Source organism: Bombus fervidus, chromosome 6 (genome assembly GCF_041682495.2).
Source record: "Bombus fervidus isolate BK054 chromosome 6, iyBomFerv1, whole genome shotgun sequence".
Classification (NCBI taxonomy): Eukaryota; Metazoa; Arthropoda; class Insecta; order Hymenoptera; family Apidae; genus Bombus; species Bombus fervidus.
This window is the reverse complement of record NC_091522.1, coordinates 4,377,012-4,394,486: the sequence shown is the minus strand read 5'-3', so window position 1 is coordinate 4,394,486 and position 17,475 is coordinate 4,377,012. Positions and strand designations below refer to the sequence as shown.

The following is a 17,475-nucleotide window of genomic DNA, read 5'->3' as shown; positions in this document are numbered from 1 at the left end:
AAATTTTGGAACCCCACTCTATATACAGTAATGAGTATGACCTGTGTAAGTGTCCTGTTCAAATGCCTGAGTGCGTGTCTGTGTAGGAGTATTTGTGCCTATGCGTGAAATATCGTTATATTCCAACATTTCATCCTCCTTTCACATGTGCAGCTCGCAGATTATAGAAACCGCATCGACTGAGAAACGGTCGTTAGATACGATGGATACGATAGAATTCCGAGCACGATCCGACATCGATGGTTCGTATCGTATGTGCGATTATTTATCCGGTACGATCAATCCGCGAACGAGATTCCTGTGACATGATGAATCGTCACGGCCATCTGTTTAACCGATCCATTCCACGTGCCTTATGATAACGGGTGAACGTCGTCGATTTTTTAATGTCGTGAGTTTCCCTCGATCCATTGCGCCGTACAGGATTTTTCAATTCAAACGACGCGACAACTGTGTGTTAGATTCATCGTGTGTTGCGATTGTGACCTCAATTCAGTCGAGACTTTCGCAGACTTGTCTGCGACTTCTGGACACAGTGGAAACGTCGCGACACGATGGCGTTTACGTTTTCGCCGCGAACGCTAAAAGAGTGATTCTGTCGTGCTCGATATTCTTCGCTAATGCGCAGCTGCATATAAATTGAAAACTTAAGGCGGGAATGCGGATATTATGGAAGATTGATCGGCCTATTTTAGGTCGAATCCGCCAGGGAAATATCGTGTAGCATGTTTTTAATTCGTTGAAAGATACCCTTCTGGGTTGATTGATTTAATGCTGAAATGAGAAGGGTTAATGGAGAACTCCGCTGTTAATACTAGAGCTTCGAGAGGACGACAGAAACTTGACACAGGATCGTAGACGTTGTATTAACTATGGATCTGAGCTGTCAGAGGTGTCCGAAAAATGTCTAATTTATTTCACTTGTGATTATTCTAGGAGCGTAAGGCGGTCACGACGTTTGACAAGTTACGGGTATATTCTATTAGGTTGTCCGAAAAGTGTCTTTCTTTTATAGACACATCTTTTACAACGACATATCTTTCTACAAACATGAAACCTGAGGTGATATTCAGTGTACTGCGTTAAATAATCACTCGACTAATTAACAAGTGTCTTCTTTCGATTGCGTCGCATATCGCTCTCGGTTTCGCTAGTCAATCTCACTACCTGGTTACAACCTGACTTTATCGCTTCCTGATTCGAACCTAACTGTCGATCGGATTCGATTTATAGCGGCACACGAGTTAGAGGACAATTCAAATCATGTTCCAAGGCAGTGTCCTCGGACCCCTGCTGTTCAACTGCAGATTTACCAACATCTACGCTGCAGATTTACCAACTTCGACAGAGATAACCACAGCGACATTTGCTAACGATATAGCCTTATTAGCCTCACTCAGACCCGACAATTGCCTCTACTTTCCAGCGAGGCCTCGACTCTATGGAAGAGTGGTTCCACAAATGGCGCTTCAAAGTCAACGAAAACAAATCTAGCTACATAACCTTCACGCTACGAAAACAAACTTGCCCACAGGTGACGATAAACAACATACCTAGTCCAGATAAAGAGTCAGTCAGACATCTGGGCATGACTCTGGACAGAAGATTGACATGGAAACAACATATCAAACAACTCAAAGTAAAATTTTAATTATTCTACTGGCTCATCCGCCGACGTTCCAACTTAAACACACAAAGTAAAATTACACTATACAAAGCCATATTAAAACCTGTTTGGACCTATGGAATCCAACTATGGAGAACAGCAAGTAATTCTAACATAGAAATTCTTCAACGATTCCAATCGAAAAGGTTAAAATCCCTAATAGGTGTACCTTGGTACGTCACGACGTACATCACGACCTCAGGATACCCACAGTCAATGAAGAATTATCCAAATTCAGCAATAGACATAGCACAAGAGTTAACAACCACCAAAACCCTCTAATTACTCAACTACTCGACACGTCGGAACAGATCCGCAGGCTAAAAAGACATTACACCTTAGACCTGAGCACTAGATTCAAATAGAATCAAACATATTATAAACACTTATTAATCATGTCATAGTACCACGCCAGATAAATTTACTTAAAACTCTCTACGAGAATTGATTGTAAAATAAACGCAAATAAAATAAAAAAAAATGTTTAGTCGTACTAAGGGCTCGCGAGTAAAACGAAATGGCGGTGTAAAGAAAGTTGTAAACGCATTTCTAGAATAAAAGGTAGAGAGTATGCCGCGAAAAGAACCAAAAATGTAACAACATATTGTGATCTTTGTAAGACCCAGCCGGTACTCTGCCTAACTTATTTTAAAAAATTGCATAAAGAAAGGAAATAATTATGTTAAGTTTATAATATTGAATTCTTATGTTGTTACTATTGTATGTCTTATAATGTTGAGATAAAATAATATAAACCTATTTTATACTACCTATTTTGTGAAACACAAGTGTGACCCACCGCTGGTCCTCGGGACAGACACACTTGACCCACCGATGGGTCGCGCCAGTGTCAACGTGTTAAAAATGTTCATTTTTGATAAGAAGCTTCTAATGTTCTCCACTAGGTCTTAGACTATGGTAATAAAAAAAAGATTCAGATTCCTCTCAGAGACAAGTACTTCCTAAATAATGTACAACGTCACATTCACATGTCAAGGCTTTATTTTTCATAACATCACTTTTTACAATAAGAAAGTCTCACATGACTTTAACAACAAGGATCTCTCTCAATTCTATCATCCAAACTTATATTTTATTCGAGATACAAATCATGAGTATTCTGCCTTTTAAAATTCACAAGAATACATTATAAAAATAATGTTTTATTATTGTTCCCTACAATCTATTCTTGCTAACTCTATGTGTTTAATAAATAACTTTTTACTAAGCTTCAAAATAACTTTCGCTTTTTTTGAGCAACTCGCTTAAATTGTTCCAATTTACTTCTTGTTCCGACAGATAAAATTATGCAGCAATCTGGTGTTTCTTATTACGAACCACCTGATCGTTTTCAAGAACGAGAACTCAAAGAATTCCCGGGAGAACCGAGGATTTATTTTTCGTCGAACGTTCGGCAAAAAGATTGCAGTTGGCCATTGAGTTATTACGAGGAACGTGGCAAGAGATTCAGATAGCCCGGCTGATTTCTTGTCGTCTTTCCATTTGCAACCGAATTTCGAATCTGGCTGTTCGTTTTGTTGATACATCACGAGACGTCGTATCTTTTTCTCATTCAAGGGACTAGAACATTGGTAATTCGCCGAGAAGAATTGTTGAATTATACGAAATCCGTGCCGGAAAGAGCAGGAGGTCGCAAGAAGCGAAAAGTTTCCCTTCTCTTCGTTCATCTGGCTATCCTTAAATTCTATCGTATATATCGTTACACTTCCTCGTAACTATTGTCGTCGATAAAGTCGAAACTGTCGTTCCGTTTGTTGGAAACTGTCCCGACTTGGCCAACGATATCTCGCTGAAATTGTTCCCTGATGGCGAATGTTACGAGGCTGTTTCAAGTGTGTTGAATCATGAACCTTCGTGGCACAAGAGACAGTTACCGTGGGAACAGTTTGAGATTATTTTGAGTGGATCTAATCACGAGAAATATATTGACTTTATACGCGATTTCACCGATAATATAGATTTGTATAAATATTGACTTAATGTAAACGCTATCGACCTGTTACGTCTCGTGACTTTCTACATAAACCAGACTCTATCCCTCGAGCAAGATGGCCACCAGATGTCTAAATACCCTTATTTCGGACCCTCAATAATCTTAAAGACCCATAATAAATTTTAGCATTCTTTATAGGCTAAGATCCTTAAGACCACGTAAGTATCTTTAGGTTAAAATATTCCTTAGGGTTATTGTCCATTCCGGGAAAACACGGGGAAGCGGATCTTCCCATGTACAGTGCCATCCACGAGCGACCTTTGATCGGGGGCGCCCAGCAGGCTTCCTTAGCCACCAGCCATTTCTTATCCAATTAGCAGCAATGACCGTTGCCCTCACTTTCCTAACCAAAATTGTCATCAACGAATCCACTTGCATCGTGATTTAGTTTTCCTCCGCGACAGCACCATCACCGAACTTCACTGGTTTTTCGTCCTTGGATCAGTCAACAACTTAACTTGCTATTTACTCTTTGCTGAGAACACGTCTACACGCAGTGTTCGGAATGGAGAAATGAGTGCTTGTTATAGTTAAAAGTGTATAGAATCGATAATTTGATAAAAATGTTGATAAAATAGATAATACAATTTATAACTAGATAAAGGTGTAGATAAAGGAAAAGGTTTTTGTTCAAAAAAATTAGGTTGGAAGCTTATTCATTGGTATTACATTGGTATTCATTTCAAGATTTTCAACTAAAAGGATTTCAGTATGTATTGCCGATACAATATTATCAACATTTATTGCCAAACCGCATTATCATTGAGAACCTTGAAATATTGACAATATTATTGATTACCTTTAAGCCAGCCTTAGGGCATCTCATACGAAAGGTTATGCAAATTTCATATAAAATATGATCACTGATACAACTTATCAGGGAAACGATTAATCTCTCAAAAATATGTGTTTCGTGATGATAGAAAATACGTAGGAAAAATTTGTGGAAATCATTCGCGAGAGTTGCAAGAAAGTAATGAATTAACAATTACTTATTGTCCACGTTTGTTTGATTTAAATGTCATTGAGTCAGTTGTAAACTAATTAAATAGTACATACATCGAAGTTTAATAAAAATCTGTACGACAAGAACAACAAATACAATTTTTTTTTATTTGGTAGACTTTTTACAATCAATTCTCATTGAGAATTACAAGTAAATTATTTTGGCGTGGTACTGTAACTTGGATTATAAGAGTTTATGATATGTTTGATTTTAGTTGAATCTAATGCTTCAATCTAAAGGGTGTTGTCTTTTTAGTCTGCGGATCTGATCCGTCGTGTCAAGTAATTGGGTAACTAATGGGTTTTGGTGGTTGCTAACTCTTATATTATATCTGTTTCTGAATTTGGATATTTCTTCTTTAATGTGGGTATCTTAAGGTCGCGGTGTATTGTTTCGTTGGTAACATTGGAAGATTGCGAGACAAAGAAAGTGCTGAGACGCGTGCAAATATATATCGATGAAGATCCTGGAAATCCTTTATTAAATAAATTTATAACTATTTTAATTTGAATTCTAAGCGTAACCTTAGTGCTCCTTTACTTTTATTTCGGCAATTAAGATCCACAATTCTCGACACATACATCTGTAAATGTTAAGTAAAGCTGACGAGACTAGCTTTAGCCCTAATTTTTCTAAAAAGTAGAGGTCTGACGCGAATTCTGACTATCGTACGCAATTCTGTGAACATTTTTCTATAAGAGACGTTCATAGCGCGAATCCAACAATTTTTCAATTCCGTACAGGAAAAAGAAAAATCATGCATGTTCGTCGGAGAACGACGGCGCGCGTAAGGAACAAGCACGACGATAATTTTTTTTTTTTATTTGGAAGAATTTTACAATCAAATCTCATTGAGAATTATAACTAAATTATTCTGGCGTGGTACTATAACTTGAATAATAAGTGTTTATCGTATGTTTGATTCTAGTTGAATCTAATGCTTAAATCTAAAGGGTGTTGTCTTTTTAGTCTGCAGATCTGATCCGTCGTGTCAAGTAATTGGGTAACTAATGGGTTTTGGTGGTTGTTAACTCTTATATTATATCTGTTTCTGAACTTGGATATTTCTTATTTGACTGTGGGTATCTTATGGTCGCGATGTATTGTTTCGTTGGTAACATACTAAGGTGCATCTATTAAGGATTGCATATAAACCATCTAGTTGTCTAAATTATAGTACGTTATTGTACATAGTTCGCGTTAAACAACCATCATTTGCTGTTTAACCAACGCCCGTTTAATTCATTTATTGTAAATAAATTAATTGTAGAAAAGATTCTACAATACTTTGAATATTTCATATAATTTTTCATATTATGTTCATCTTACGCATCCTTACATTTTCAAACTTCCTATAAATGCATAGAAATTTTCAATCTATTAATTATGCAATCTTTTCTTCAATTTGTTAATTAGCACTCTTGGAAAAGATAGGAAGATACGTTTATTTTATCGATTGATCTTGGCGCGCATGCTTCGACGTCGATAATTTTTTTACATAAATAATTTAAAGTTAATCTTAGTCTATCTACGAAGAGCTCACAAGAAGAACGAGATAAATCCATTTTTGTCAATATATTGGATTATAAAATGTAAGGAGCTTCACTTGCAAAACCTATTAACATTTAACCTAGGATAAAAAGATTAGTTCGAATGAGATACACGTATTTCGTCAAAATACATGCTCGTTCGTGTGTGAGTGGATAGATCCTAGGAAGCAGGAAGAAATTTGCATGGCGATCGACCTGGGAATCGGAGTCGAGACAGCTGCGCTGAATCTTAATCGCGGCCTGGAAAATGAGACGTGTTCTAGACGCAAGCACTAAGATTCACAAGATACTGTAAATAGAGTAAAAAACAAATACTTTGCTTAATATATTTAATTTTGATTCAACTTTCTATTTATTTCGAATGTCAGATTATACACCCTGGAGTTTACAATTTTATCAAAAAATGCATGTAATTTAAAACCTACACCAAATGTAGTTAAATTTCACCAAAACGATTGACATTTCTCTATGTTTCCTTGTTAAAATATCTTTTTTTAATTTTTTATTCTTAAATGTGAGAAAACTACGTAACAGTTTTCTTAAATATGAGAAATATTTTAATTTATATTTATATTTATATTTATAATTTATATATTATATTTATAGAGAAATGTCAATCGTCTTGATGAAATTTATTTATGATGTAGTTCTCATGAATATATTTGGCACGTATCTGTTTTTATTTTCACTCGTCCACGTTAAACTCATGAAAGCTACCCCCAAAGCCGAGACTTCAAAATCTATTTCAATGAATATCTAGAAAACTAGTATAGATAGAAAGGTAGTGTAAATTGATGAAATTAATACTGTTCAATGACGAATTATATGACGTAAATTCTTTTGTGAAAGAAGCTTTTTGTTTGAAGAAAATATATATAAAAGTAACATATTTTTGATAGCTTCTATAAGTAAATGTTAACAAATTTTTTTGCATATTTGTTTGTAAATACTAGATGCCTACATGCACAAAATACAAATAAAATAGGATCTTGATTTTTGCGTTACAAAGAATTTATTATATTTCAAATTTTCTCGCTAGATGTGCACAAAAGATTACTTGAGTTGTTTCTTATTTGTAAAAATGTAACAGCTTTGAGAAGAGCTGATTTTATTGTCAGGCACTGATTCTTATTCTTAAACAAACGCTAAAGAAACAATTGATTTAACTATTTAATACCATTTTCACATTAGTGGTATATCTCGAAGAAGTCAGCATCGGCAATTATGCATAATTATACAATTCAACCTATGATATCAGCAGATGGCAAATTGTTTTCTCTTCTATTTGTAATATAATATATAATATTGAAAGAAGCGAAGGGACAGTTAGGATAATGTACACAGTAAACAATATTCAAAGTCGCACCAAACAATATTCAAAGCCAATGTCATCATTGGAACATCTTTTTTTTTATTATTTAATTTGTACTTTACAATTTGTCCAGCTAGACATTTGGTAAATTTTTCTAACTTAATTGCTAAATTACTTGTGGATGTTAAGTATATAACATGTGGAAATTTGACTATTTTATTTCTTTAATGAGGTCAGTGAGGTGTTTTCTTCTTAGTCTTCTTTCTCTGAGAGTTTTGCTCCCTTCAGCAGCCAGCTGGTTTGGATGTGTTGTCATTCTTTCTTTTTCTTTTTCTGCGCACCTGCCGATTTCTTCTTTGACCGTTGGTATTTTGAAGTCTTTGCGTATATTTTCGTTTCTGACATATCATGAGGCGTTGACTATTGTTCTCAGATTGGAACATCTGAGAAATTTCTGAGAACATCTGAGAACATCAGAGAAATTGAGTAAAGAATTTTCAAGGACATAGTTTAGAAATATGTTTCTTCCTAAAACGTCAGAGTTCAGTGTAGTCTTCTTATTCGATTCATGAAGCGCACGCAACGAAGAATTCTGGAAAGAAAAACATTCAAATTTTCAAAAATACCAAAAGAGTATAACAGATTCAGACAACCATTAGATATCTATGGATTCCATATTTGGAAAAATTCTGCAAGGAAACTTTCATTTTAAATCCCGATATCAATTTATAGCATCGGAATAATATTTTTCATTATTGATATATAATCAACATAACATTGATAAATATTGATAAACATTGATAAAACATGTGGCTACGTAGATAATAAGTCAGAGGAATGTGAAAAACCTGTGAAGCTTTGTTTTACATATTGGTAATACGAGATAACTGTTTCGATTGTAATAATATACAATATATTATACAATGTAGTTAATAATATACAATATATAGTTGTCCTATCGATAAAATGTTCGTTGTATAAAATATATTTATGTTTTAATCACTTTCTCGAGGAAAACCTTTATTGAAAGAATTATATTGAATGATTGACATTAATTGCTTTGTAACACTTTCCTGTAGCGATTTTTAAAATATTGAAAGTAGCACATTTGCCATTCTTAATATATTATTTAAACAAATAGATTTTTTCCGAAATAATTTACATCATTTAATTCATCGTTCAAAATCACTAATTTCATCAATTTACACAATCATTCTGTGTATAGTAATTTTCCGAAATATTTGGGGATGGTTTTCACTTCTTTAACATGGACGATTGTCGATATAAAAAGGTACGTGTCGAATATTTTTATGGGAACTATGAATTTCAAGATCAGCGATTGATACTTCGGTATGTTCCCTCGTAAGACTTCTGAGCCGAAGCATATATTGAGAATATCATAATATCGTAATTTTCCCGTTTATTATAATTAAGTTTATATTACCATTTTTATCATTTACTTATACATATTACCAATTATGTCCAATCGAAAATATTTCATAACAACTTGCCGACTCACTTACCAAACATAATCTAAATGGAAGAACGCAGCAGTAGCACAGTACTAAGCGTGATAACTGTTTCGAGACATTTGCTCTGCCGGTCACGAACGCATCTCGTCGTCGATTCTCGTCGGAGAGCGATACATCAAAGTTGCAATCCTTGTCCTTTTCTCTCCTCTAATTCGTATGGACAGTCACGTTTCGATACGAGCTATCTGTATCGCATTTGTCACCCAGGGCTGTTGGTTTCTCGAAGAGAAGGTAGTGTCGACCTCTGATAATTCCTCAACTTCCGGTTACGGACGTCTCGCAAAGTCAGACCTCCTGCCCGTGACAGGATATCGAAAGAATACCCCTTTTACAAAAAGGAAAGTCATCGATCGAGTGTCGTTGGTTTTAATAACTGATTTCCTTAGCCATCGTCAGACATCTCGTTAATGGGACCAGCTGTCTGTGCTGGATTTCGCGGGTTGCTTTAATTATACGATGTAAATTAGTCGGTCCAGGTCACGAACGAGTCCCCATTTTACGACTGTTAATTATGAATACATTTCGCTGGTGGATGTAACTCAACGCTAACCCGCGTAATCGTACTCTTAGCCCGAGCCTCTTTGAAAGTTTAATCCCGCGGTTGGAAATGGAAAAAACGTGGTTTTATCACTGCTGGCAATAATTGACGTAGCCTCGAGCACTTGGTGCCGTAAGCTGTTTGCCTTTAATATCTCCAGAGAAAATGAAATTTTCTTTCCTGTGCAAGATTGTATATGTTGCGGTAACTATTATTGAGGAATATAGGGAATGAGGAATATTCTAGTGGGTGTATTTCTCTGTTGCAGCACCGGAATTGACAATAACCGACGATTCCGGCCGAGTGGTGTCCAAGGAGAGGCACCTGAAGGCGGGAAGCGTTCTCAAACTCAGATGCGAGGCCAGAGATGTTATCGAGTCCCTGAAGGAGTCTGTCATTTGGACCAGGGGAGATGAAACACTTACCGAAGACGTTAGGTAAGTGCTACCATCTTCAGTTTGTAATTATGCAATAAGAAAGAAGAGAAAGTTACATGTTATGTATCTCAATTAAACATGTACTTAATTTATATTCATTTTCAATTTTTATATACCTGCAAATATTTATTCATAAATTTTTTTGTTTATCATGTAACACGTACTACTATATAATAGCATTTATTATTACGTCATAATATTATATATATGTCGGGTTATATATTAGGGTTAGGGGCGTGCAACGAATCTTTCTTTGGATTAGACATTGTTGTTATGCAAGAGCGAAGATATTTACTAGTACAATTATGATTGTGACAGAATTTGACAAGTAATCGTGGTAATTAGATACCCGGGATGAGAATGGCAATGATCTTAGACTCAATAACGAATCCACGGTCAACTGGATGACGAATGCGATTTCCTCCACAGTCTAAGTCGAACTCAACTTATTGATCCACGATTCGGGTGTGACTCAACGTACTTGTCCACAGTAGAAGTAGAACTTACCTGACTGCATCTCAGTCCAAGTGAAACTGCCCTTATATACTCCTTTCCGTACCTCTCTGTAACCCTTGTTTTTAAGGAGAGCTACTTAATTACTCCAAACCTCTGCTAGGTACACGTCCCTCCCGTGACCGTGGCTACGTTCAGCGAGCCGTTATGTCACCTCGAGCCCAAGCCCACTGTCATAAATCTCGGACAAACATAATTGGATTAAATCATAAACAGCTATTTCTCAGTTTTATTATTTAAATACAGCTGTAATAAACAGTCTGGACTAAAGTATTGGAGACCTTCCTAAACATTCCAAAAGAAGGGCCCCGATGTCCTGTCATCTCCGACATATATATTATTATATTACATACTAACATATTATATATATGTCGGGTTATCGTTAAGACTTGGGTTAGGGGCGTGTAATGAACCTTCACCGGAATTATTCATCGTTGTCACACAATCGAGGTAGCGTTTACTAACACAAGTATGGATGTTACAAGATTGGCAAGTGGCCGCGGTAATTAGACACTAATGACAATGACCTTAGGTTCGACATCGAATCCGCGATCGACGGGATAACAGATGTACTTTGCTCCAAAGTCTAAATCGGACTCGACTTACTTCTCGCGATACAAGGATTACTTGACTAACTCTTTATTGAAACGTGGATTATTCACCGATCGTACAGACACTAGATAACTGATTAATGAGACTGCAAGAAAGGGAATGACTTTCCGTCACGATGACGCTGCAATGGAAAACTATGATGGGGTGTGCCTAAGGGCACGAGATCATCGGATTCGTCGAGGAAAGCCTCCGCTCGGAAGGTGAGGGAAATGGACGTTGCTGTTAATTGGCTAATTTCTATGTTGGTGGTTAGGGAAAGATGCTAGTCGCTCTTGAGAGAAAGTTCCTAGCGGGAAGCGTGGTTCGTGAGAAAAGCAGATTTCCCGTATCTTCCCGCAATAGGTGACAGATTTACGGGCTGATAGAATAAAGACTGTTTGTCAATTTGAAGGACTTTAGTTAAATAAATCCTAAGATTTATAGCGAGTCCTCGGGCTAGCTGAACATATACTGTAAATGATGTATCGACATTTGGCGATCATCTCGTCCGAAGAATAGGGTCTGTTTGTGGCGAGCCACGAGGCCGTTGGAATGTTTACTGTTAAGTGTCGATACGGCTAATTCTTTAAAGGAGAGCTATGCAATTCTATACCTCTGTTAGGTGAAACGTTCATCCCGTGACCGCGGCTACGTTCGGCGAATAGTTGTCGCCTCGAGCCTAAGCTCATTATCTGAAGTCTCGAACAATTGTGTTTGGGTTATTTTGTAAAGGCTACAGTATTAGGAGTTTTCCAAGGAATTCTAACGGGGGGCCCGGTGTCCTTTCATCTCCGACATATAAATAATCCTCTATATAATTGTGGTATCGTGGACAGATTGCCTAACCCATTTGCATCCAAGCGCAGATTATTACACGCGCTGCGACTGCTTTTTTTTATTTCCATTTTAATCTAAATAATTTTTTTTTAAATAAACAATTTTTACTTTTTTCCTCTATTATAAAGAATGTAAGATGCGATATTTGCTAAGTAACATTGTCTACCAATCGTTTTGAACAGTAAATTTTCGATAAACTCCATGAAGAATTCGAATGTCATTTACTGCACCTACGACCGACTGCGCGTGGTCATAGGGACCAGACTCTTAAGCAGAGCCATGATGCAAATGGGCTAAGAAATATCCGGTGAACTATAAACAACGTTACGAAGAAGCCTAAGTGTCGACAGGCCGAAAGAGTCGGGAAACTTCAATGGGCCAAGCGGCCCAGCAATGTGTCGTTGGTCCTTCAGAAGAGTAGTTACGCGAATGAAGTACATGATCGTGATCGGGAACGGTTACGCAATACGTATGTGGTGGGAGTATGAGAAGAGACAAAAGAAAGCTTAAGGGAGAAAGACGAATTAATCGAGAGTCGTTAAAACTGAGAGTCGAGTTGTGAGGAGTCATTAATTGAAAGTCGAGTTGTGAGGAGCTAGTTGCAAGTCAAGAGTTGAGTTCAAATTTGAGCCGAGAGAGTTGTAAACTATTAGTTGTGAGTTGTGAATTACTAATTTAGTTGTCTTAGTTACATCACATTCCTGCATTTAGTTTACGTTAAATAACCATCGTTTTCTGTTTAATCTACTGTAAATAGATCCATTTATCAATAAATTTCTCATATAGGATAGAAATCATTGGAAATCCTAATTTCTAATATTTCTGAATAAATAATGCTATATAATATATATATATATATAAATAATGTTTGCCTATGTAATTGATTCATACAACAAGTATTTTAATATTCAAAAATGTATAGAAGAATATTTAAAAATGAAATAAGACTTATATGTAATTGAAAAGTTGAAGTGATAATTTATATAAATGGAAAAGAAAGCAATGTCCATGTGAAATACAGTGAATAAAATTGTAAATGCTAGAATAATTTATTTTAGCTTTTGAAAAAATCGAAAAGACACAAATAAATATACAAATAAATAAAGTCAACCAGTGCGATACATATTTTTAGCGTTTATTCTATACTGTAAACCTACAAAGGCAATAAACGTGGAAAACCCACAGCATTCAAGTGATATAAATTGCAAAATTAGTAGAAATACGTTTTTTATTTTCATCATATATCGTCACTGTTTTTGATATTTATATCCATTGTTTGCCATTTCAACTGCTCGATTTTATCAGCAGATTATGATGAAAGTGTTTACTTCATACTTATAAATATGAAAATTAAACATATTCCCTGTTATAATATTTAAATAAGAAGTTCAAAATTTGCTAATTTATGAAGCTTAAAACACGAAAAAATTCTTTTATCAAAATCATTTACCACATTACTAAATTTAAGCAATCCTTACTTGACTCTTTCCTTATTATTTATGGTTAATTAAATTATCCATAGAACTGTTTTTTCAAGCATAGATATAAAAACACTTAAACAGCCATTTAAAACCCATCTTTTTATAAAACAAGTCATCCTTCATCAATTTCATCAATCACTATTGTCCCATTTGGACTCTTCCTTTCACTATAATAAGGATATATGCATAGCGTTAGAGCACCACCTAAACCGGAAGTGGCTAACGTTCGAATATCTGGTTTTCAGTGAAAACAGGACGACGGAAATCTTAGCTGGGAAGGAGGTCCTCGTGATAGTTAGCACGCTGATCGTGGAGAGGGCTAGTCCAAGGCATGCCGGAAATTACAGCTGCGTTGTACCCGGAAAGGCCAAGACAACCGTTGCAGTACACGTACTTAACGGTGAGTCCTTTAGCTTTTACTCTTTTTGAAAAATAATCTATAAACTGAAGAACTTTAAAATACTATAATTATTGTTCTTCTCCGAGCTTCTTGCGATCCTCGAAAATATTGAGAAGAATTAGGTGACTTTTTTATACCTTAGGGAAAATAGATGAGTAGTACTTTGAAATTGGTATTTCTTCTTTTTCATTGAAGTATAATATTGAATGAAATATTTTCTGGAACAGAAATTATATTTTAAGCGATAGTCTTCAGTCATTGAGAATGAACTTTAAACTTTAAAATTTTAAAACACAAAATTATTTAACGGTATTTTTAAGTAGCAGACAAAATGGTGTTCTTCAATCTTCAATTTTATTTCGTTGAAATATAATAATAACGTAATAACTCTTCTAACAGGGATTATATCTTATGCAACGTTTTTCAGCAATCTAAAATATTTTGACACACGAAGTGACGTAGAAGTATTTTTAACTATTAAAGGAAATTATGTTATTCAATCTTCAATTTTCACTGTTGTATGGCATTGAATACAATATCTTTAAGAATAGGAACTTAGTATGCCCTAAATTTGAATCATACAAAATCTAAGCGACTTTTTAATTATTTGATATTATTATTGATAATATTTTGAATTATTGAGAAAAGTAATTTGACACTCGAAGTGACATAAAAGTATTTTTAACTATTAAACGAAACGATGTTATTCGATCTTCAATTTTCTCTGATGTATGGCATTGAATATAAAATCTTTAAGAATAGAAACTTAGTATGCTCTAAATTTGAATCATACAAAATCTAAAGCGACTTTTTAATTATTTGATATTATTATTTGATAATATTTTGAATTATTGAGCAAAGTAATTTGACACACGAAGTGACATAAAAGTATTTTTAACTATTAAACGAAACGATGTTATTCAATCTTCAATTTTTACTGATGTATGGCATTGAATATAATATCTTTAAGAATAGGAACATAGTATGCTCTAAATTTGAATCATACAAAATCTAAGCGACTTTTTAATTATTTGGTATTATTATTAATAATATTTTGAATTATTGAGAAAAGTAATTTGACACCCGAAGTGACATAGAAGTATTTTTAACTATTAAACGAAATTATGTTATTCAATCTTCAATTTTCACTGTTGTATGGCATTGAATATAATATCTTTAAGAATAGGAACTTAGTATGCTCTAAATTTGAATCATACAAAATCTAAAGCGACCTTTTAATTATTTGATATTATTATTTGATAATATTTTGAATTATTGGGCAAATTATTTTCCAATCATCAATATGGAAATCTTTATTTTAATTTTTATATAAGTATCTTTTGCTTTAAAATATTATTATAGTAATACATCATATATGTATTATTGAATTTATTACATTCACTATCCAATATGTTATCAAATTCTTTTTATCAACATACTGGTCGTAAATATCAAACAGCACTCCATAACCAAGAAAAAGGTCCTTTCCTCGCAAAATTAGATGAAATAAACGGAGCCATCGTCCACAATTTCAACCACGTAGCGACATATCCCGAAAAGAACTAGGTACTCAGATAAAAGACCTTTCTTTATCCGATAATGCGCTTACCAGATGTACCGAAAACTCGTGAAACCAACGTAAAAATCCGGGGTAAGAGGAGTGCGAGAACGTTCTGGCAACATTATCCTTTTCAGAAGTCGAGTCGTTCAGGCGAGTTGTCGTGGATCGCGGTCGATTGAACCTACTTCAGGATGTCTAATCGCGCGTGTGCCTCCGATCTTGAGACAAGATAAAAGGTCGATCGTTCTGTATTCACACTTGAAACGTGAAATTCGACCAAAATTTATCTCGATAATATCACTAGAAGCTCGTAAATTTACGAAGAAATTGTCTAATCACAGAAACAATCTTTTAATTCCTTGACAGTTTATAATTCTTTTCTACTACATTTCTTATTTTTGTTTTATTTAGAAATTATGATAAAATGGTGAAGATTGGTATCGTAATCATATTGTTTTTTTTTATTATTATTTAATTTGTAATTTACAATTTGTCCAGTTGGAAATTTTTGTAAATTGTTTTAACTATAATGTAAATTTTTCCAACTACGATGTTAAGTTGCAGACAAACTTTTCACTTTAAATTGCAAGATAGAACATTGAAAATTATCTAACTATGACTGTCTAGCTTTAAATTTTTATAGTTTCTCGTTTCTCAATCATACAATACTTATATAAATCTTACAATACATTTCATAACTAGACTGCAGATTTTAATGCATGTATGGGAAATTGCAGAAATGCACACAATGCATATAATATGCGAAAATATATAAAATATTGAAAATGGAGTATTTGTGTTAATATTTAACAAGGGAAATAAATTTTTACACAGGTATTTCTTCAATTATGTTCATAGAAACATAAAAATACATAAAAATACATAAAAATCCGCAATCTGATTATAACAATTAAACCAGCATAGAATTTGCAATCTCTCAAATGTGAGAATAATTAAAAGTTAATCTTATAACAGTTATTATTTTTGTCCAATACGTGTATCATGATATGTGTATCTCTGAGTGAAGCTGGCCTTACGTTGATTCTATAATTATAAAACAAGAATAGGCTAATTGTCTATAATTTTGCTTTTTCCAATGAATATACCTCTTCTGGGAAAAAAAGAGTACATCGTTACTCAATACTATTTAACATAAATACCTATAATAAATATATGTCGAGTTATCATTAGGTTTAGGGGCGTGTAAGGAATCTTCATTTGGACTAGCCATCGTTGTTGTACAATAGACATCATATTTACTAGTATAAATATGGTTTTTACAGAATTTGACAAATAACCGTGGTGATTAGACACTCGAGATGCTAATGACAATGATCTTAGGTTCAATAACGAATCCACGATCAACGGGGTAACTCTTTGTTAAACGTAGAATATATTTTGAAGCACAAAGTAATGTTCGTTGGGATGCTCGGTATATACTGCTCGTAAAGACGATGTTAAAACTCTCCAAGTAGATCGTACGAATAAAAGACTGATGAAAACTTTCCTCTCCTTACGATCCCGTTCGTTTTGTTGTATACTGGTCGGGGATACTAACAAAATTCCAACCGCCGTTGCTAGGCAGTCCCGCGCAGCGGCAACATAGTTTCTGCCTGGAGTTTGATTGTTAATACAACGTGCGTCCCATAATATTGACACTTCTGAGGCAAAAACACACGTGGCTTAATTTGTCCTCGAGCCCGTGTGCCGCTACAACTATATTTTTTTAAGGAAACCTATACAACTACTCCATACTTATGTTAGGTAAAAATGTTCATCCCGTGACCGTGGCTACGTTCAGCAACTAGTTGTCACCTCGAGCGCAAGCCCACTATCACAGATCTCGGGCAACCATAATCGGATTAGATCATAAGCAACTGCTTCTAAGTTTTATTAAGTTATATTAAAAATTAATTACTATTAAATGCAATTTGATTATTATAAATATTAACTAATATCCATATATATGTATAAATATAAATATTTTATTTATAAAAATAAATTATAATATTATTAAAATTAATAATAATTATAATA

The 17,475-nt window shown here is 34.5% G+C and overlaps 1 protein-coding gene across 2 annotated transcripts in view; it reads left to right on the top strand.

Annotated features, from left to right (window-relative positions):
• The window catches only part of LOC139988342 (uncharacterized), a 446,678-nt gene that overhangs the window by 388,500 nt on the left and 40,703 nt on the right, over positions 1–17,475 (top strand). For both annotated transcript variants that reach the window (XM_072005637.1, XM_072005638.1), the window contains 2 exons: positions 9,887–10,055; positions 13,723–13,877. In XM_072005637.1, coding sequence (XP_071861738.1) covers positions 9,887–10,055; positions 13,723–13,877 — 324 coding nt within the window. The remainder of the gene's footprint in view (positions 1–9,886; positions 10,056–13,722; positions 13,878–17,475) is intronic.